The sequence below is a fragment of the Oryx dammah genome, unplaced genomic scaffold, assembly GCF_014754425.2.
Source record: "Oryx dammah isolate SB20612 unplaced genomic scaffold, SCBI_Odam_1.1 HiC_scaffold_28, whole genome shotgun sequence".
In the NCBI taxonomy this organism is placed as follows: Eukaryota; Metazoa; Chordata; class Mammalia; order Artiodactyla; family Bovidae; genus Oryx; species Oryx dammah.
Genome location: NW_024070212.1, coordinates 46,735,911 through 46,757,956, shown reverse-complemented (window position 1 = coordinate 46,757,956; position 22,046 = coordinate 46,735,911). Strand labels below are relative to the sequence as shown.

At 38.6% G+C, this 22,046-nt stretch overlaps 1 protein-coding gene across 5 annotated transcripts in view; it reads left to right on the top strand.

Moving 5' to 3' along the window:
- The window catches only part of LOC120856834 (TLC domain-containing protein 4-like), a 69,936-nt gene that overhangs the window by 39,402 nt on the left and 8,488 nt on the right, over positions 1 to 22,046 (top strand). For 4 of the 5 annotated variants that reach the window (XM_040232257.1, XM_040232258.1, XM_040232255.1 and 1 more), the window contains exon 6: positions 11,327 to 11,400. In XM_040232257.1, the coding sequence (XP_040088191.1) occupies positions 11,327 to 11,400 (74 nt within the window). The remainder of the gene's footprint in view (positions 1 to 11,326; positions 11,401 to 22,046) is intronic. The other variant, XM_040232259.1, reaches the window with a different exon arrangement.

Below are 22,046 nucleotides of genomic sequence, written 5' to 3'. Positions count from 1 at the left end.
CTATTTGCCATGAAGTGATGGGATCAGATGCCATGATCTTAGTTTTCTGAATGTTGAGCTTTAAGCTAACTTTTTCACTCTCCTCTTTTACTTTCATCAAGAGGCTTTTTAGTTCTTCTTCACTTTCTGCCATAAGGGTGGTGTCATCTGCATATCTGAGGTTATTGATATTTCTCCTGACAATCTTGATTCCAGCTTGTACTTCATCCAGCCCAGCATTTCACGTGATGTGCTCTGCATATAAGTTAAATAAACTGAAGAAATATCCATAATAATAAATAAGCAGGAAGAAATAATGAGGAAGAAACTAATCTAAAAGCAACATTGTAGTCAGTAGATCATGGTGACTAATTTAGATTTCAGAGAAAGAAGGGAAACAAGAGGGCAAAGTGACCCAGGGCACTAGAGGAATGGAGACCCTAAAGGAAATGGGAGAACCAATTTGGTCAGAAATGTGCTTGTAGATTTCAGGTTTGTGGTGATACATGGTTATTCCAAGGAAAAAGGGCTCATATGCCATTAGAAATAAGAAGTGTCCTGTCAGTGCAGGGTAATCAGAGTCAGAGACCCAAAGAAAGTCAATTCTTTAAAAGAGGAAGAGGAGAACTTCAGAAGTGCAGAGAGAGAACCACAGAAAAATACAGTTGGTAAACAGTGGTTAAGGCAACACTATAATTTAAAAAGCTATGATAAGAAATGTCAGTGCAGAGCTATTTGAAAAAATTAATTTGGTCACTTATTTTTATTTGAGGATTAGGAAGTATTGACAAGCAAAAAGAAAAGCTAATGCTCAATTTCACAACCCAGAGATAACTATTTATATTTACTTAATCACCATTTACATGTAGGAATATATCCTATCAGTGTATATGAATAATTAAAAAATACTCTTCTGTATATGAATAGGATCAAACCCCAAAATTTAAAATTTGTTTTACATATTGAAGCATTGCATACAACAAAATAAGGTAATCTGTCAGAAAGCAAGGAACCTATCAAAGACTAATATGGTTTTCTCAAAAGGACACTGGAACCAACACAATGGCTATCCCATTGGTTACAAATGTGACAATTTGATCATCAGTTCGAATACTGACTCAGGCCAGTGAAACCACGGACTCACAAGTTTTAAATTATATTAAAAAAAAAAAGGGAGGAAGAAAGCTGGGTGGTCCTTGGGTGAGGTCTCATGTGGGTGCTATTAGGTAGCAGTTGAGACCGGATAATCTAAAGGCTTGACTGGATTGAAAGGGGCTCATTCAAGTAGCTGGTAGTTCATGCTAGTTCCCTGCTGGAACATCAGCAGGGTCTTTGCCTCAAGCTCCTGTATGTGGCCCCTCCATGCGTCTTGAGCATCTCACAGCCTGGCGATTGTGTTCCAAGAGGAGCTATTTTAAGAGCAAATATTCTAATGGACCCAGGAGGAAGCTGCATGGCTCTTTGTGACCTAGCTGCAGAAGACCAGAACTTCATTTCCTCTGCATTCTGGTGGTCAAATGAGTCACCGAGGCAGCCCAGATTCAAGGGGAGGAAAGTAAGACCCAAGCACGCGATCTGAGGATCACTGTGCACGCGCAGGAAGGGACAGAATTGCTGGTGATCACTGAGGTGACTGTCAGCCACATCTTAATTGGTCAGTGTTAGATACCATGTATTATCTTCTTGCTATGGTGGGTAGGAATTTAACTCTCCCACCTCTATCTCTTTTCCCGTCTTTCTTCCCATGTAGTTCAAGTAATCTGAGTTCCTCTCTCAGTTTCTTTGAAAACTTTAAACACTTTTATTCTGGGTTTGTAGGACCTCTTGATCCCTTAAGGTGAAGATGTTTACGCTTCTGTCCTGTTCATGTCTCCTACCCTGCTTCCCAGTTTTGGTACTTTGTATGTGAACTTTTGTATCACTAAGATTTAACAATATTTGCCTTTTATCCTATAATCATATTGCTTTTCAGTTGATCCTACACAGAGAAAATGAAATGTTTCTTATGATTGTATTAAAATAGTTCACTGAACAGCTAGGATTATTTTTCCTATCTAATTTCTGCTTAGACTGTTTGCCTTCTTTTTTTTTTTTCCCCTTTGTAACATATGCTTTTATCATATATTTGAATTGTTCCATCTCTTCAGTCAAATTCCCCAGATAACCTGCCCCTGGAGCTCTCCATTCTCTTGCCCTCTAGGTGTGCTTGTTAATGTCCCAGGCTTCCTGCCACTACCTTCTGGTTTGAGGCCACTGCTTCCTTTACCCCATATCTGTCTTGGTTTATTCACTCATGCTATAGTATATCCTCAAATATTTTCCAAGAAAGAGGGTAAAGGAGGTACACTCTCGAAATCTTCAGCAAGTTTCCAAAAATGTTTTTATTTTCAGGCCATCTAGTTGCATCATTATCTCTGTGGATGGCATGTAGATATACAATCATATTTAATCAGTTCTCTATCCTTATGTGTTTGTTAAGTTTCACTATTGTATATAACTTGCATAAACATTCTTATGTCTTCATATTTGTGCCTATACATAGTTATTTCAAAGGTTAGTTTTGTGGGGTTCCTGGGCAAATGGTATTTACATTTTTAAGGATAGTGACATGTTCTACTAAAATTCTCTTTAGAAAGGTTACCCAGTGTCTTCCAAAGATGTATGTGCGAATGTGATTGAATTGGTTAACATGTAGGGAGTGTTATATGTAAATGGCTCTTTTCATCAAGAGATTGGTTGGTTTTGTTGTTGCATCTGTTTGTTTTTGTCTTGTGAATGCTGGCAGTTTATAGGGCTAAGGAACTCTGAGGAGGATAGGCCAGAATTTTCTGTGCAGAGTAGAAATGATACCTGTAAAGAAGATAGGTACTTGGACAGTCATTAAATATTTGAAGGGTTATGATATGAAAAGAGGGGCTTCCCTCGTGGCTCAGAGGGTAAAGAATCTGCCTGCGTTGCAGGAGACCCATGTTCAATCCCTGGTTGAGAAGATCCCCTGGAGAACAGAATGGCAACCCATTCTAGTATTCTTGCCTGCAGAATTCCATGGACAGAGGAGCCTGGCGAGCTATAGTCCATGGGTTTGCAAAAGAGTTGAACATAACTGAGTTTCTAATACTTTCACTTTCATATGAAAAAGTGATTTTGGATAGCCAGAATCTGGAATTAGGACTAGCAGGTAGATGTCAAAGAGGGTACAGAATAGTTCTGGAACTTTTGTAAAGCTGCTTTAGAAGATGCTACTCCTCTTAACACAGAGTTTTCAATGCTGAGGGAGAAACTGGAAGAACTTTTGTAGAAGGGATTTAAGAAATCTGTGGGTAATTGAAATAGGCAGTCTTCAGAGGCTATCTCAATCTCACCACATTTTGATGCTCATAAGCATAAGCTTATCATGAAGAAGCAAGTTTGGCTTGGATGCAGTATAGTTGTGTAAAGTGAGGTATAAAGTTGACACAACCTACTGGGCAAATAAAACAGGGGAGACTTCCCTTAGAAGTATTTGTTTTCCTGTCCAACATGGATATTTTTTCTGCAGCAATTAGAAAGTAACATTAACTACTTTTTGAGGAGTGATTATTAATATATAGTAAAATAGCAGCAGTGAACCTACAGTTTAGTCCTAATTGTGATGATGATCTGTCTTTCCTATCATCTGTTCATTGTCATCACCGCAGGCATGGCCCTTAGTCTTGTGTAGTCATCCAGGGATCAATGACTAGAGTTGAAGGCTTGTACATAGGCAGGAAAAAAATACATCGTTTCAGGACTTGTTCAAACTTATTTAATCTTCTTAATAGCTGTGGTAAGAAAAAGTACCTGGTTCTATTTCACTTTTAACTTTTAAAAAAGTGCTTTTTTGCAGTGCTTTTCTGGTTTAGTATTTTTCCTGCTTGCCGTTAGTATGCATTGCGTCTTATTCTCACATCAGTTCTGTCATAAGGATGGTATTCTGCTTGTTTTACACATGGAGAAACTGAGGTTTTGGTCATCTTTGCCCAAGGTCACCCAGGAGAGCTATGGTTCAAATCTTGGTTTTCAGACCACAGGCCCATAATCATTCATTAACTATCCTTGCCTCCTTAAACTTAACTGCTTAATAATCATCAGGAATTGTCCAAAGAAGATAAAGTTTTATAGACTTTCTAAGCAGTCAGTTAGCTGGTAAGTCTTCATGGAAATTCTATCATGAGTATTAGGATAAAGAGGTCATGGCATCCAGAGACCTCTCATCTATCAGTTAACTGTAACTCTGTCCTTCTGTTTTATAAAGTGATGAAGATCATGGTGGTGGCAGTGACAGCCATACATTCCTAACAGCTCTGGTACAAAGTATTCCTCATATTTTAAAGAGATCTGGATATGGGGTTAGGGAAGTTCATCAGTAGACAAGAGGTCATGGGATGATGAGGGACTCTGCTTGTGTGCTCATTGAGAACCTGCTTCTAGCTCTTTTCCTTCTGATTGGTAGCTATTACATAGGTCTCAAGTTCCCCTACCTCTTTTAGTTGCCTGCCCACTTTTCCTGTCTTGCCTTCACTAACCTGAATGTATCAAGGTTTGGAAATTAGTCATCTATTTTTTTTTTCTCCTAGCAAGTTTATGATAACCTCTAATACTGCTCTAGTGATCTCTTTAAAGAAATTGAAATTGAAATATTTTTCTGTTTTCATTTTCGGGTGGAATACTAACGTTCTCATCAGGGTGCACTGACCTGCTCAGAAATAGGTCCGAAGGACTCTTTTAGGATTTTGATTTTGGAGGTGATTCTCCTTTACACTGATTAGTAGGCAAGGCTCAACTCAGGAAACATGGGCCAGGCGCTGCACTAAGCTTTATGGATACAACAGTAAATGAGAAACCGGGTATGTAGGTATTTGCAGGGGGCTAAGTACAATAACAGACAAGAATGGATCAGAAGAAACTTTTCTAGTGGAATGTATCAGGTCCACCTAGATAACACTTGCAGGTTTTGATGAGGGCTTTTATAAATCTTCCATTATTATGATTTCAGAGAAGTAGGGAGCTAGTTTCCTTAGGACTTCGATCTCTAGGTTAGGACAGTAGCTCTTTAACACTAGTGTATATGGGAATCACCTAGAGGACCTGTTAAAACTAGATTACTGGTGTCACCCCCAGGGCTACTGATTCAGTAGGTCTGGGATGGGGTCCAAGAATAAAATATGCAAATTTAGCAAGTTCCTGGGAAATGCTAATACTGCTAGTCTGAGGACCACATTTTGAGAATCTTTGGCTTACAACTAATTGATTCTCTTTAGAAAGAGGTAAGAGAAGTTAAGGGAAAGGTCAGGATGTTATGCCCATTTTTTTCAAAGACAATCTAGTGGAAATTTTCTCAAAATGTGAAAAATTTGTATTTTGGCCATATTTAGATAAAGAGAATGTACCAAAAATACTGTTTTTGCTGCTGCTGCTAAGTTGCTTCAGTCGTGTCCAACTCTATGCGACCCCATAGACGGCAGCCCATCAGGCTCCCCCATCCCTGGGATTCTCCAGGCAAGAACACTGGAGTCGGTTGCCGTTTCCTTCTCCAATGCATGAAAGTGAAAAGTGAAAGTGAAGTCCCTCAGTCGTGTCCGACTCTTAGCGACCCCATATACTGCAGCCCACCAGGCTCCTCTGTCCATGGGATTTTCCAAGCAAGAGTACTGGAGTGGGGTGCCATTGCCTTCTCCAACTATTTTTACTAGTAACTTTTAATACTTAAAGAATATCATAAAGTCAGGTTAAACCTGATATTTGATATTTGATTAATAGGTATTTTAAATTCTGTTCCAATTTGAAAGGAGTTGGAAGAAGTAATCTTTTAAACTCTCAAAAAAGTCTTAGACATAGTTTATTTCATGAACATAGTTTTTTTTGTTTTTGAAGTTAACTAGAGAGTAATTTATAGAATTCTCTTTTAAAGTTTAAGATTAAAGCTATTACTACTATATCATTTCAGTATTTTACATGACTTTGAGGTGTCTTTTAAATATTTTTGAAATTGCATAAAATGCAAATTAAACAAAAATAAATTTTAGAATTGGATCTCATCTTTGGAAAAACTGTTTATTTGAAAGACACAGTGAGTAATTAAACAAGGATTTTGACTGACCATAGGAACACATTAACTCACAGTACAGCAGTGTGGACTATCATATTCTCTAAACATTGGATACACTTTTCTAGAATAGCACAGACTTAAAAAAACTAATCAAAAGAAGAAGAAAATCATTAAGAATAATGGATTGAATGAGGAGCTGCCTTTAACTGAGGGGGGAAAGGCAATGTTATGAATGAGAGAATTTATCTTTAAGAAAAAATAGGAAATGTTTATTATATATCTGAATCTATTATAATGAAAGATTATACTAGTAAAAGTATTTCCAAGATTTTTACATCTGGTTCAAGTAACAATCTTACTAGAATAACTTTTCTCCTTTCGTTTTCTGTCCTCTGTGGCCTCAATCATATTGTTTGTAGTTTTATACTATTTGCAAGGCTTTTCTGCCTTAACCTATTCACTACAGAATTCAACTATGGAAGGAGAGAAGAGCATTTCAACTTCAGAATTTTATTTGAATCGTTTGTCATTGAATACAATTTCTTGTTTTTCTGACCTTTTCTTAATTTAGCTATTCTGACCACTTCTTTTGGAAAAACTCACCTAAACTTGAAACAAATCACTCAAACTAAAAATAAGCCCACAAACTATCCAGGAACCTGGAATATGAGTGACATTTTTTTCTCCTTTTCTCTTTAAAGTGCTTTGTTTTTTTTTTTTCCTGCTGGATGACTTAAGAGAGGCAAGATGCTTGTTCTTTATTCATTCCCACATCTCCTAGCTGAGGATGTGATTCCTATTACATATTAAAATGAAAATATTCACCTGCCACTTGGAATTCATTATAATAAAATTTCATAATAAAATAAAGTTAGGAGTGGCCTGCCTATGTCTATCCTGGTTTTACCATTTTACCATCAAAAATCCTACATCCCATGAAACCCCTCCCTGTGATGCACAAAAATCATGGCAGCCATGATTTGCAGTTCTCAATAATGGATCATCTGTCGTCATATCACTCTGAATGACACAACTTAAGTGTGCTGTAATCATGAACAAGAGCAGTCATCCTTGACTTTGCCCATTGGATTAATGCTGTATTTTTATTGAAACAGTGTTAGCTTAGTTTATTAGCACTGTACATATTGTGACCATTTTTTCTAAGAGAAGATAATGAAAATGACAACAGTTATGATACCACCAAACTGCCACAAACATGACCAAGAAAGAAGGTTATAGTAGCTTTTATATACGGAAGTATACATAGTATATCTTATTGTGTATAGTGATATGTTATCATAGATGGATAGAAAAACAATTAGGAAGTTGGGTAACCAAAGCAGAACATACTGCACAATATGCATAAAAGAATTTTGAATTGAATTGTGTCCCCTGCCCCACCTCAAATGTATATGTTGAAATCCTAAGCCCCAGTACTTCAGAATATGACCTAATTTGGAAATAGGGTCATTACAGAAATAATTAGTTAGGTGAAAATCAGGTCATACTTGAGTAGTATTAGTCCTTAATCCAATATGATTGGTGTCCTCATGAAAATGGGATTTGGTCACCGACATGCACACAAGGAAAACATCTTGTGAAGACTGGAGCTGAGCTGCCAGAAAGCAAGGAACGGTTAGAATCTAGGAGAAAGGTCTAAAATAACTTCTTCCCTAAAACATTCAGAAGGCGTATGGCCCTGTTGATCCTTGGTCTTGGACTTCTAGCCTCTAGAACTGTAAGGTAATACATTTTTGTTGTTTAAGGCATTCAGTTTGCAGTACTTAGCTATGGCAGCCCTAGCCACCAACACAGGCCTGGTGGAGAAGAGGATGTAAAAGCACCTGAAGAGACCAAATCTCACAGGTCTGGAATAATACAGGCAGATACATCTTAATCTGTGCTTTTCTCATCTTGCAAAAAGACACCAATGCTCAAGTGAAAATAGCAGGCATTGATTTAGCTTGGATATTCCACATGAATATACACATTTTATCCCCTTGATTTCTCTGTGAAACTGAGTAAAGCTGGATTTCCTGATTCAGAAGGTGCAACTAAAACATTCTGTAGGTGAAAGAAGGGGGAAATTTTGGTAACAGATGTGATGGCTTCTTATATAGAGCTGATTCTGTCAGATCTTACCAATGATCATTCTTTCTGCAGTATATCAAATGATTTATTAAATCACAGCAACAAAAAGATGTCCCCCTCCATCTTTGGTATTTTGATTTGAAAAATGGATTTTCAAACCGAATTTTTTATTTCTGTGAAGATTAAGAAACCACATAAAACATGAAAATTGTTGATATATAAAAATAAGTTAGATTTTGCTCATCTATCTACATTTTATAGCAGACAGTACTATTGTCAACTTTGGCAAATCTCATTCAGTCTATAAACTTCTTACCAAGGAAAGTGAAAAGATATTACCTGCTGATGTCTTCTACATCTTGTATACAATCCTGTTAAAAAGGAATGTGATTTGCTTACCTGTGACACTGAAGCTTTCACAATGAAAGTTCTTGCTCACCTTTCATTTACTCAAAACCTGAAGAAACGCTTAATGAGATATTTGACTTTATGGAGATGGAAGGAGATAACCTTTGTGGACAAGAGCCTACAAGTAGCTATGACTGCTGCCAGCAAATGTTGGCCTGCTCTGTAAGCATATGTTCAGAGTGTGAGGCAAGAGGAATGTCCTTTAGTTTGGAAATAGATTGAGGATGAGAATGCAGAAAAATGTTGCAGTGAAACAGATATTTATGTACTGGTTCTCCAAAATGATGATAGTTGAAGAGGCCATAAGGAGCTAGAAAATGGTGAACTATCAGTACCTGCATTGTTTGATGTTATGTGCAGATTGTGAAACTGCATACAATGAAATGAGAAAACTCATACAGTGAAATACTGGCTCAGGTTTTTGGAAAGAAGACTGCCTCAGAACTCAAAAATGTTACCAGAGAAGAGTAGCTACATTAAATAGAACTTTTTTAATACTAAAACTGTAACTTACTGGAATTCATTGAGTATGCTCTAGGGTATCTTAAAATGATATGTATTTTAGACATTTTAGAAATAGATGGCATATATGATGAATTTATACATACAAATGATCTTGCAAACTGCTGGTCTACCAGAACAAGCCTGTAGCTACAAAGTGAATGGATATTGTTAGAGAGCTGGAAACTTAATTCTTATAACTCCAAAAGCCTGCTATTGCTAATAAGTAAAATTTTATGTATTTTATGCTTAAACAACTTTATTGAGAAAATATTTAGCTTGAGATCATCATATTTGACTGATACCAGTAATGTGGACCTCTAAGAGCACAGTTACAAGTCAAAGTAAATTTTATATTTAACTGTAGTTGTTTTAATCCTGCAAAAAATAAGGATATCCTAAAGGCTGTAGACATTTCAGAAAGGTACTATTGGAAAAGGAGATAAAGAGTGAAAATATCCTAGTATGTCATGGATAAAAAGATATCAATTTTTTAAATTAAATATGGGTAACAACTGTTTAGTCCTATTGTATTTGCATTCTTCTTTTAAAAAGTCTTACATTTATGCTTCTGAAAACATAACCTACTAAATTTCAACATCAAGAGAAATAAAAGATCAGAGACATTATAAAAATATTATATTTTTCCACAATTTGATTTGTTTGATTAGTCCCACTATTAATTACTGATATTAATTACTGATATTAACTAGTTCTATCACTTAAATAAAAACATTTACTGTAACAGAAAAGTAAGTAATACAGAATAATATAGAATCTCAAATTCACACATATCCCTGTGTTAAAGTAACAACACGTGGATAGTTATTTCCCATGTATTGTCATGTGTTTTTGAACTGCTACGGCTGTGTCCAGTCGCCTCTAAAATGTTGACCATCTTCCCCGTCACTCTCCACGTGCACAGAGCTCATCTTGGCTATTGTCTTCATCTCTCTGCTGTCCTCTCTTCTTCCTCATAACCCATTTCAGTTTCACTAAGGACAGCGAGTTTGAGATGATGAAAAGTTTTAGTTTTAGATTTATCTTGGAAAAACTAATTCTTGCAATCCAGCTCTCAATTTTTAACCCCTAAAATAACTTACATAGAGAAGAGCTGAGACTCTTCAAATAAAAAGTCCATTCATTATCATTTTCTAAAATATTGCTTTATATTGTTCCCATTTGGAAGGCAGTGTGCTGTAAACAGTGGGAATAATGTTTCTGAAGTTGTATATCTCATGTTTTGAGGGCATGCATGCTAAATCGTTTCAGTCGTGTCTGACTCTTTTGCAAGCCTATGGACTCCAGCCTGCCATGTTCCTCTGTCCATGGGATTCCCCAGGCAAGAATAATGGAGTGGGTTGCCATGCCCTCCTCCAGGGGATCTTCCCAACTTTGAAATAAACCCATGTCCCTTATGTCTCCTGCATTGACAGGCGGTTCTTTACCACTAGCGCCATCTGGGAATGTTTTTGAGGGCAGGTGGAACTATTTCTTTTGGTGTATAATCATAATTCTGATTTAATTGGAAGTGCTATAATGATTCCATTAAAGTAACACTTTTAAAATTACATAACATTTTTGGAATGTATACTTTTGGTTTTATTTCTAATGCTTATTAACACTATTATACTTTTCTTGTTATTAAAATTAGTGGAATGTACTAAGCGTTATGTTTCTAAATTCAGAAAGGTCCCCAAAGTATGTTTTAGCTATAGGATCTTCTGATTGACAAATATATTTTTCAGGTCAAATATGACAGATAAGATTTAACATGTGTTGTTACATTTGGCAAGTGTGTGTCTGCTCATAGGCTTATATTGTTATTTAGGAAGTGAAGCACACTCTGGAGATTTTTAAGGTGTGTCTAATGGATATAAAACTAAATTCCTATTAGATATTTAACTGCTATAAAATTACTCAACTTTTGAAATTCACACTACCATGATCATTATTTCTATGGTAATTTGAGACTGCTGTTACTCATGGCTATTTGCAGAATTCATTAGTTCAGCATGAGACTGCTGCTTGAAATCTGTCTTTCTGAGTGAACATTATGTACGTAAATGAACATAAGTGTGCAATATGTTGTCTTTTAAAAATACTGTATAATTCTAATGACATTTCTAAGTTTTCATAAAGAAGATCACTTTAGCAGACTTGGTTTGTGTTTATAATGATCATTGTTTTATGCCAAGAAGCTGTTGAATGTTTCTTCAGTGATTGGAGATTTTGATAAGAATGTAAACCCTGACATGATGTTTTATATTTATCACCCAGAAGGATGGTGTGCTGGTGTACATTGGGAATTTCCGCCTGCTTGCAGAACTTTCCAGCCCTTTTGTGAATCAGCGGTAGGTTACTGGTATCATTAATTATTTAATACTTGGGTTGTCTAGTTTGGGGAAATGTTTTCCTCAAGATCCTAGCTATAAAAATGAGAATATGTGATATGAATTCTCACCATTGTACAAATAAGGAAATTGAGCCTTGGAAAGGTGAAGGAAACTTAGCCAAGTTTGTTGGTGAACCCAGCTCCTTTTGTGGTATGACAATACTTTGTTTTACTGGATTTATCTTGGGTCCAGTTAATGTCCCTGACACCAACCCAGCTGGCTCTTGAACCCAGCTCCTTTTGTGGTATGACAATACTTTGTTTTACTGGATTTATCTTGGGTCCAGTTAATGTCCCTGACACCAACTTCCTCCTGTTCCCAAATTTTGATACCAACATTAAGTTGTCCCTCTTCTAAAAGAATCTTTTAATTTTAGATTTGCAGAAAAGTGACAAAAATTACACAAAAACTCCCACATACCCTTCACATAGTTTCCCCTTTTGTTAATATCTTACATTATCACGGAACATTTGTCAAAACTAAGCCAGCACTGACTCATTATTACTAAGTAAACTCCAGACTGTTGGATTCCCCGAGTTTTTCTATTAGTGTCTTCCTTTTGTTCTATGATTCAATCCAGGCTGCCACGTTGCATTTAGTTGTCAGTCTTCCTCCCTGATCTACCCTGGTCTGTAACAGATTCTTAGTCTTCCCTTGTTTTTCATGACCTTAACATTGTTAAAGGATACTCTCCAGTTATTTTGTAGAATCCTGCAGTCTAGATTTACCTGTTTTTCTCATGACTAGGTAAAGGTTATAGGTTTTTGAAAGGAATCCTATAGAGGTGAAGTGCCCTTCTTGTCACTTAAAAGCTGGCTTAAAACTCAATATTTGAAAAACTCAGCATTAAAAAAATGAAGATCATGACATCTGGTCCCATCACTTCATAGCAAATAGATGGGAAAACAATGGAAACAGTAACAGACTTTATTTTTGGGGACTCCAAAATCACTGCAGATGGTGACTGCAGCCATTAAATTAAAAGACGCTTACTCCTTGGAAGAAAAGCTATGACAAACCTTGACAACATATTCAAAAGCAGAGACATTACTTTGCCAACAGAGGTCTATCTAGTCAAAGCTATGGTTTTTCCAGTAGTCACGTGCGGATGTGACAGTTGGACTATAAAGAAAGCTGAATGCTGAAGAATTTATGCTTTTAAACTGTGATGTTGGAGAAGACTCTTGAGAGTCCCTTGGACTGCAAGGAGATCAACCAGTCCATCCTAAAGGAGATCAGTCCTGAATACTCATTGGAAGGACTGATGCTGAAGCTGAAACGCCAATACTTTAGCGTTTGATGCTAAGAACTGACTCATTTGAAAAGACCCTGATGCTGGGGAAGATTGAGTGCAGGAGGAGAAGGGGACGACAGGGGATGAGATGGTTAGATGACATCACCGACTCGAGAGTTGGTGATGGACAGGGAAGCCTGGCGTGCTGCAGTCCATGGGGCCACAAGGAGTCAGACACGACTGAGCGACTGAACTGAACTGCCCTTGTCACATATCAGGAGCTGTGTGATATCCCTGTGACATCACTGGAGGTGTGAACGTCCGCTGTGTGGTTGAGGTGGTATTTGACAAGTTTCTCTGCTGTGAAGTTTTTCCTTTTCCTTATTCTCTTCTTTGAAAGCAAGGCATGAAGTATGTAACCCATTCTGGGGAGAAATTAAGCTCCACCTCCTGGAGGGAGGTAGTTGTCTCCCTACCTCTCATTTTGACAATGGGTTTATTATTATCATTTCTTACCATTATCGTGTCATTTAACAGGGTCTGCTGTAATTTTTTCTGTGTAATGTTTAGCTGCTCCTTTCGTTCCATACCCATGGTCCTAGTTTAGGGCCTTTAGGATCCCGTGGGTGATTGATAGCATTTAAATTGACTTCCTGATTCTCCATTCACCCACTCTCCAGTCTTTCCTCATAGTGCCTCCAAGTCCTCTTTCTTTTGTCCCACTTTCAGTGCCTTACTTTCTTACTAAACGCCGTGTCTTCCTTAGAATCTTCTCTGAATTTTTGAAGCTCTCCGTGATGTGCTCCATGTCTCCAGCCTAATTTCTTACCACTCATTAGAGTTAGTTTTGTACCTTTAAACTGTCTCATGCTCCTGTGGATTTTTCTCACTTTTCCTCCTTTATTCATATCCTCCATTTTCCCTCCATCTTTGAAAACTTTGCCTATCTTTCAAGTTTTAGGTCAAAGTCCCAAACCCAGGGAACGCTCCCACGATTACATGTAGCTTTTTGTATCTTAGTGCAGAGATAACTCAGAGAATTGGGAGTCAAAGCAGACTCGTGCATTAGGGAGCTTACCCTGTATCAAGCCTTACTAATAATCCCAAGGATACAGGTAATCATGAGACACTGGCAAAGCGTGATGACGTTCAGGACCATCAGCAAGGCTCCCTAAGGTTTTCTGCATTGGGCGCGTTCTGGAATAAGGTTACCTATGAGGTCTCTAGGTGATATGTATGGTTCATATTGCTGACATAAAGTAGCTGTCTTGGTTATGAAATATCTCCATTTAATATTCAAATAGTTACATAGATTATGTTACCTTCCCCAGGGAGGTCAGACCCCATACATCTGTACACTCTAGGTTCATTTATTATAAGCAACACTAGACTACATGTATCCTAAAAGCATTCCAAGGATGAAGACTCTTCTGCTGCAAATACCATCATTGTGCTTACCAAGCAGTTAGCCTCATCACTTGTTTTTCTTGCCAAAGGTTGGAACCATGGTCCTTCCACACCCAAACAGGAGAAATTAGGTTACATATCTGCTGCTTAAGCTTTTCTTTCCCAGATACTTATGTACTATCTTATTTTGCTTGTCAGTGTTTTGTATGTCTTAATTTTTATTTCTTCAAGAAGACACTAAGTTCTTTTGCCTTGGCCATCTGAAATTTTTAAAGTAAGAGTTCTTCTGCAATTTTTAAAGACTCTGATGATGTGAAAGTATAGAGAGCAAAGAACATGTTCTTTGAAGGCAGAAGACCTGGATTCAAATCCAAGCTGCCCTGCTTCCCACTGTATGTGAGTGGAAAATTATCTCATCTTTCTGGGCCTCTGTTTTTTTGTGTTTTTTTTTTGTTTTTTTTTTACCTATAAAACAGGGATAATGCTATAGGCCTCAGAGTTTATTGGTAAGAGTCTTCGTGGCTATATGTTTGGTTGTGTATTTACTTACATGTGTAAAGCTCCTGACCTAGCGCTTTTCATTCACTACCTATGCATAAGGGCTAACTGTAGTGTATATTCAGTAGCTGAAATCTCGTCACCACTGGAAGTGCAGAGTTTATGCTCGCCTTCTCTACTTGGTTGTATCTTTTTTGTTCTTTAATGCATTAAAACTAGGCTTCCTCTTCTGTCATTTTGCTAGAATGATTTCCTTAGAGGTACCGATGACTTGCATGTGCAAAATCCAGTGAACACTGGTTGGCGCCTATCTCATTGCATCTCTCTGTGGACTTGATACTGTTGGCCATCTCCTGCTAATGCCACAGCTCCCCTTCTCTTTCATGACACCGCACTGGTTCTTGCAGTGCTCTGACCGTCCTGTCTCAGTCTTTCCTGTAATAGACAGTTCCTTAAATGCTGGTGTTCCCCAGGGCTCTCCTTTGGGCCCACTGACCTTCTCGGTGCTTTCCCCTAGCGAATTGTGCTTTCAAGGTTTCAGCTATTACCCATTTGCTCAATGTGGTGTAATGAACTATGCCAGAATTTTAGAATCATAGCGACTCAAGTTGCAATTTAACCCTGCCACTTACTTGCTCTGACCTTGGCTAAGTTATGTGACATTCCTGTACTACAGTTGCTTTATCTATTAAAAAAGCATATTTAATATTACTTACTTCTTTGCATTGTAGTCAAGTGTTTTCTTCTCCCAGGTGGCACATCAGAATCCACACGTCTGAAATAAAATGCAACACATTTCCCTGTGTTCTCTTACATGCTCCTGTTCAGCTTGTGGCCTGGCCATTTCTTCCGTTACCTCTGCTCAACATGTGGGAACCATCTTTGACTGTTTCTCCCTCACCTGTGTTTGGTACATCCCAGGTCCTGCCCTATCACTTCCTAAACAGTGCCTGCCTTGGCCACCTCCTCTCCATCTCTGCTCTCAGTGCCCTAGCTCATCATCTCTTGTCTGGGCTCCTGAACTAGCTGTTATTTTATCTGTACTGTCCGGTAGAGTAGCCACAAGCCACACATGTGACTATTTATATTTAATTAAAATGAAATTAAGTCAAAAATCCAGTTCTTCAGCATGCCTTGTAGCATTTCCAGTGCTTCATAGCCCTGTGTGTCTACAGAACTGAGGAGAACATCTGTGGAGCATTTCCTTACTGCAGAAAGTTCCTTTGAACAGTGCTATTTTAGACTGGAGTCGGCAAACTAAGACTTGAAGGCCAAACCTGCTGCCTGTTTCTACCAATAAAGCTTTCCTGGGGCACAGTCTTGTGTGTTTGTTTCCTATGGCTGCTTTCCCATGACAGCGGCCAAGTTGATTAGTTGTAACAGATACGGCATGGCTTCCAGAGCCCCCTGCTTTGTGTTTACTCTCTGGCTTTTCAGGGAAGAAGTTTACTGATTTCTGCCCTAGGCAGTCTGCCTGTCTCCAGTCCTGCTCCCCTTTCCTTCTCTGCTGTATGATTACCTTCCAGTGATCTCGGCACAAAAATGAGCACGTTCCCCCCTGGTTAGATCCTCTGAGTGATTCCTGCTGCTTCCAGGATAAACTCTGGGCTCTGTAATGTGACATGGAAAGCTCTGCAGGCAGAGCTGTCTTCTTTCTTTATGCCATATTCCCCTCAAACTCTTCTCTCACCCCACTGTCCCTGTGCTGGAAAGGTCTCCTGGATCCTTGCTCATTCTTCACAAGTCAGCCCAAGAGTTGTTGTACTGAGCACAACAAGAAATCCCATGTCTTCCAGGTTGGGTTCTGTGTCCCTCACCTGTGTGGCACAGTAGCAACACCCAGTTATAGCATTATGATTAATCAATTATTATAAAGTAAACTTTTCTTTTTTCCTGTTCTTTACTTATCTCTGTGTTTTGTTAGGTCAACAGCCAAACTTTGTTGAATTTTGCATCCTCCAGTGTGCACCTGTTGTCTGGTACTTAGTAGCCATTTAATTGCTTTTTAAATTAATGGTTCCCAAGAGGTGATCAGTTTAGCTTTAGCAATGATTTGGATTTGAGATTTTAAAGCAGGAGGAACTTATCTTTGACACTTAAAGGAACTTTAATGTGTTTTTCCTTGAAACTCTTTTTGAGAAATCATAATATTAGAGATAATATAACCTATTCTTTAATTTTATGGTAAAAAACTATGCTCTACCTTTATTTAAAATCTTTGAGTCTTGAAGAAATTAAGAATGGAGAAATGGGATTGGAATATGAGCAAGAAATGGTATAATGGAGCAGCAAGGAGATTATAATGAAATTTTCCATAGTTTGTTTTCTTTGGTTTGTGATATTTTTGTTCTCTTCATTCCTCCTGAACTCACAATATCTCCGGGACCCTGTAGGTTTCCCAAAGCTCACACTTGTGACTCTCAACTCTTAAAATTCACCAAACCAGTACCTTGTTGGTGGATAGATTCTTGGTTCCCATCCTCTTTTTGCCTTTCTTTCTCTATCTGAAAGTAGCTCTGTCTCATCTTTCCAAATGTGAATTATACCCGCTAATACCTTGTTTTTACACTGAGTGTGCTTAGTACCACACAGTGCACAATTCATTCCTAGGAAACATGAAAAGTCCACATGCATTTAGAAGAACAGAGGGAGGAGGAAGTGCTAAATGAGCAAAGATAGATTTTTCTGTATGGAGCTGGGGAGGGTTACAAACACATGCAATCTACCATCTTTTCTCCTATACCCATCTGAGTAATAACTGTGGATGGTGGGGAAAGCCAGTGTGTTCCCACTCTCCTTCCTTTCCACAAGCATGTCTTCTTGCTTCCTCCTGTTCCTCTCCCTCTCGACATCAATACATACATTCAAAACCTGTTAGCCTGTGTGTGTTGGAATGAAGGAGTGTTCTACTTAGGTAAAAAGTGGTACATTCCAAAAACATAAGGGGTTCTTCTGACATGAGGAAGAGAAAAACCATTATATAAATATTATTTTATCCTAAAAATTAATGCATGAGTTCTTTGCTTTGAAAGAGACTGGCTTAAAGATCAGGCACCAGTCACATGGAGAAACTGGCTGAAGGTAAATGAGATGATTGTACAGTTAAAGCCAAAGCACATGTTCTAAAAGTCCAGATTTGTAGATAATCACCTTTCCAAACAACCAAAAATTTGGAAAATGTGTAACGTGCTGGAGAACAGGAAACAGTCTAGGCTAAGTACAATCAATCTAGGAGTTATGAGATCAAAGAGAAAGGGCTAGAAATATAGGGTTACAGGAGACCAGTTGGGTTATTGCGTTCATCTAGGTAAGAGACACCAATGACCAAAAATTATGATGGCAACAGGTATACTGGAATAAGTTGGGAAAGGATTAGGAAGAATCTTGGGAGATAAGGTGAATAGGGCTTGGTTCACAGACTAGGAACAGTCGAGGGTGACTCCAGGTTTCTGCCTTGGCTAAGCTGATGATGATCCCATTGATTAATATTGGGAGATTTCTGTGACGGTGGTCACAGAGGAAAGGGAGATTAGGCAAAGAGTAGGGTATTGGTTTTAGGCGTGTTGGGATTGAGGCATATTTGAGAATGTGTGATTTGTCAGGTAAGGATGCTCAGCAATAACCAGAGATTTGTGTCAGGGTGTTTGAGCCTTTGAGGAGGAAAATGTTTTCCTCTACTAGTTTTGGTTCTTCGGTGGATCTAATAATCAAATTGACATAAGGCAGATTAACAGAAAAAACAGATTTAATTACATATATGTGGGAGTCCCACAGGACAGTGAGATCCAAGTTCAAACTGGGCAATAGAGCCTTAGAAAGCTGTCTTGAACTAAGGAATGGTGTAGGCATCTGTGGAGGAGTATATTCACAGGATGATAAGAAGAGCAGATATTTGGTAATTAGATGTTTGTCCTGCCATACAGATGGGTCATTCAGATGAAAAGTTATCTCTTGGTAATAGCTCTCTGTGTGGCTGGTCACCTGTCTGAATTCTCTCAGGTAGTTAAGGGAGAGGTAGCAGTTTTTCTTGAATCTGCTGGGTCTTAATTTCTTCCAGGTCTATTTTGCTTGGAGAATTCCATGGACACAGAAGCCTGGTGGGCTACAGTCATAGGGTGGCAGAGAGTCAGACACGACTGAAGCAACTTAACACACACACACACACACAAAATATTCGGCATGCCGTAGTGGTGGCACATTTTGGGAAACTTGTTCTGAACCTCTTTTGGCCCCTGGGAATAGATTAAATGGCCTTGGTACAGCATATGGAAGAAGTGTACTTGGGAAGCACAGAAATTTAAGGGAAAGGCAGAGGAAATAGAAACTGAAAAACTGTAGCTCTGGAATCAAGAGGAAATAGTATCATGGAAACCAGGAGAGGAGAAAGGAAATGTGATGATCGGACAGTGTCATATGCTACAGAAAGGTCACCTGGGATGAAGGCTGAGATGAATCCACTGTCTTATTATGGAGCTGCCACTGGTGACCCCTGCATTCTTTTGTAGGGGAATGCAGTCATATGTACTAGGCTGTGAAGTTATAGCAAGAATGTCTGTGAATACACTGTTGATGTCTCTTTTTAAAAGTTTAATAGAGAAGACAAGCAGAGTAGGAGAGATTTTTGGATTAGGAAGAATTGGGCATGTTGGTAAGAAAGAAGGAATCATCCTATAGATGGAGAGCTGGATGGAGCAAGAGAAAGGGGATAATTGATGGCCTAAGGTTGCAGAGTGTAGGTGCAGAGCAGTTGGCCTTGGAGAGGGCAAGAGAAACCACTTCTGAATGTAGAGGAAGATGTGCCTGAAAAGATTTGAGGTCTTGAGGTCAGAGTTTGAGGAATCCATGGTTGATGACTAATATCTTATTAGTAGAGGAGGCCAGTTCCTCTGGAATTGAGAGGTAAAGTTAAATGAGGAAGGAAAGTGACTTCATTGGTGAGACAGAGGTTTGGAGGCAATTTTATGGAGAATGTTGAGTTAAGTAAAAGGAACATGAAGCAAATCTGAGGATACACTGAGCAGTTCAGATCTCTCTATATTTGTGCTATTTATCTAATGTCAGTATTGGTGAGTAATAATAGCTATTGATTGAGCTCTTTAGTTAGAGGGAGTTCTTACTACGTATCATAACAACTTCATTGTATGGGGGGGGGGGCGGTGCTATCATTATCCACCATGATCTTTGTAGATCAAACTGGGACAGAGAGGTCAGTAACAGGTAAGACCTCACAGCAACCGAGTGGAAGAAGGGGATTTGAGCCCAGCCTCTGACTGCAGAGTGTAGTGCCTGCCTTCCCTCTGTTTTCTGCCCAGGGAAAGCTGGCTTGATGAGAAGTTGACGATAGGCAAGTGAGTATGATGGATGAAGTGGCAAGAGCGCTGAGAGTGCCAATGTGTGTCCTGAAGGTAGCTGAGGTAGGTAGGAAAAGAAGTGAATCAGAGGTGGATAGTGACAGGCTTGGGAGTGGAAGTCAATGAAGAGATTTAGATGGAATTGGATAAAATGAAATATCAGGTATTATGAATATGCTTAGAAGGGAATGGGTTAGGACTTCCCTGGTGATCCAGTGGTTAAGACTCTGCATTCCCAATGCACGGGGCCCAGGTTCAATCCCTGGTCAGAAAACTAGATCCCGCTTGCTGCAGCTAAGAGCCTGCATGCCTCAGTGAAGATCAGAGGTCCCACCTATTGCAACTGAGACCTTGTACAGTCAAATAAATAAATATTTTAAAAAATATTTTTAAAAAGAAGGGGATGGGTTATTTAAGGTATAGCATTTTTCGTTAAAATTGAGGCTATATAGTCACAAAAATGAATGACTGAGGATCAGATGGAGAAAATCTCTGGAGTAGAGAAGGCTGGAAGATAGGAGATCTAGATAGAGCAAAAAATCTTGACTTTACTGCTACAGTCACATTTTTCCTATTTGTGATACTATTTTATTAATTTGAGCATTGCTACCTAACTTCCTTCTTTTTTCACCCAACATAGTTATAAATTATAATATCTCTCATCCTATAAATTATTTGTTTCATATTTTAATTTCTTAGTAAAATATTTTAAGGTCTTTTTTTTAACAGTTTAATTTTTAGTTTCTGAGGTTGAGCAGTTTCTAGTTTAGTCATGACTAATTCAGTCAAATTGAACATTAAGATACATGGATATATTTCACTCCATTTTATAATTCAACCTCTAAAATATAATGAAGCAACATTAGACAATATAGTTTCTTTAAGGAGGAAAAAATAGAATAGAGCAAATACTGAATTTTTCAAAAATATGCTTTTTACTTGAGAATAATTTTAGACTTTCAGAAAAGTTTCAAGGATGGTTCAGAGGGTTCCTATATACCCCACACTCAGATTCTCCTAGTGTTAATATTTACATTCGTATGGTACATTTGTCATAATTAGTGAACAAATATTGGTGCATTATTATTAACTAATGGATTCTTGAGAGTCTCTTGGACTGCAAGGAGATCCAACCAGTCCATTCTAAAGGAGATCAGCCCTGGGTGTTCTTTGGGAGGAATGATGCTAAAGCTGAAACTCCAATACTTTGGCCACCTTATGTGAAGAGTTGACTCATTGGAAAAGACTCTGATGCTGGGAGGGATTGGGGGCAGGAGGAGAAGGGGACGACAGAGGATGAGATGGCTGGATGGCATCACTGACTCGATGGATGAGTGAACTCTGGGAGTTGGTGATGGATAGGGAGGCCTGGTGTGCTGCGATTCATGGGGTCGCAAAGAGTCGGACACAACTGAGCGGCTGAACTGAACTGAACTGATAGTAGTTCAGATTTCCTTAGTTTTTACCGAATGTCATTTTTCTGTCCCAGGATTCTATCTGAGATACTACATTAAATTTAGTTGTCACTTCTCTTTAGGCTCCTGGTTGTGACAGTTTCTCAGACATTCGTTGTTTTTGATGACCTTGTCAGTTTTGAGAAGTCCTGGTCAGGTATTTTGTAGAATATTTCTCAATTTGGATTTGTCTGATGTTTCTCTTGGGTGATTAGATTCAGGTTATGGGGTTTTCTGGAGGCTTCCCTGGTGGCTCATTGGTAAAGAACTCATCTGCCAATGCAGGAGACACAGGTTCCATCCCTGGGTCAGGAAGATCCCCCAGAGAAGGAAATGGCAACCCACTCCAGTATTCTTGCCTGGGAAATCCCATAGACAGAGGAGCCTGGCAGACTATATAGTCCATGGTGTCGTAAGAGTTGGCCACGACTTTGCAACTAAACAACAGTGGGGTTTTTGGAGGAAGATCACAGAAGTAATGTGCCATTCGCATCCCATTATGTCAGGACTACATACATAAACATGGTTTATCACTGTTGATGCTTACCTTGTTCACCTGGCTGAGGTAGAGTTTGTACGATTTCTCAGTTTTTAAAGTTACTATTTCTACCCCACTTACCTTCTACACTGAACTCCCTGGAACAACGTCATTACACATGG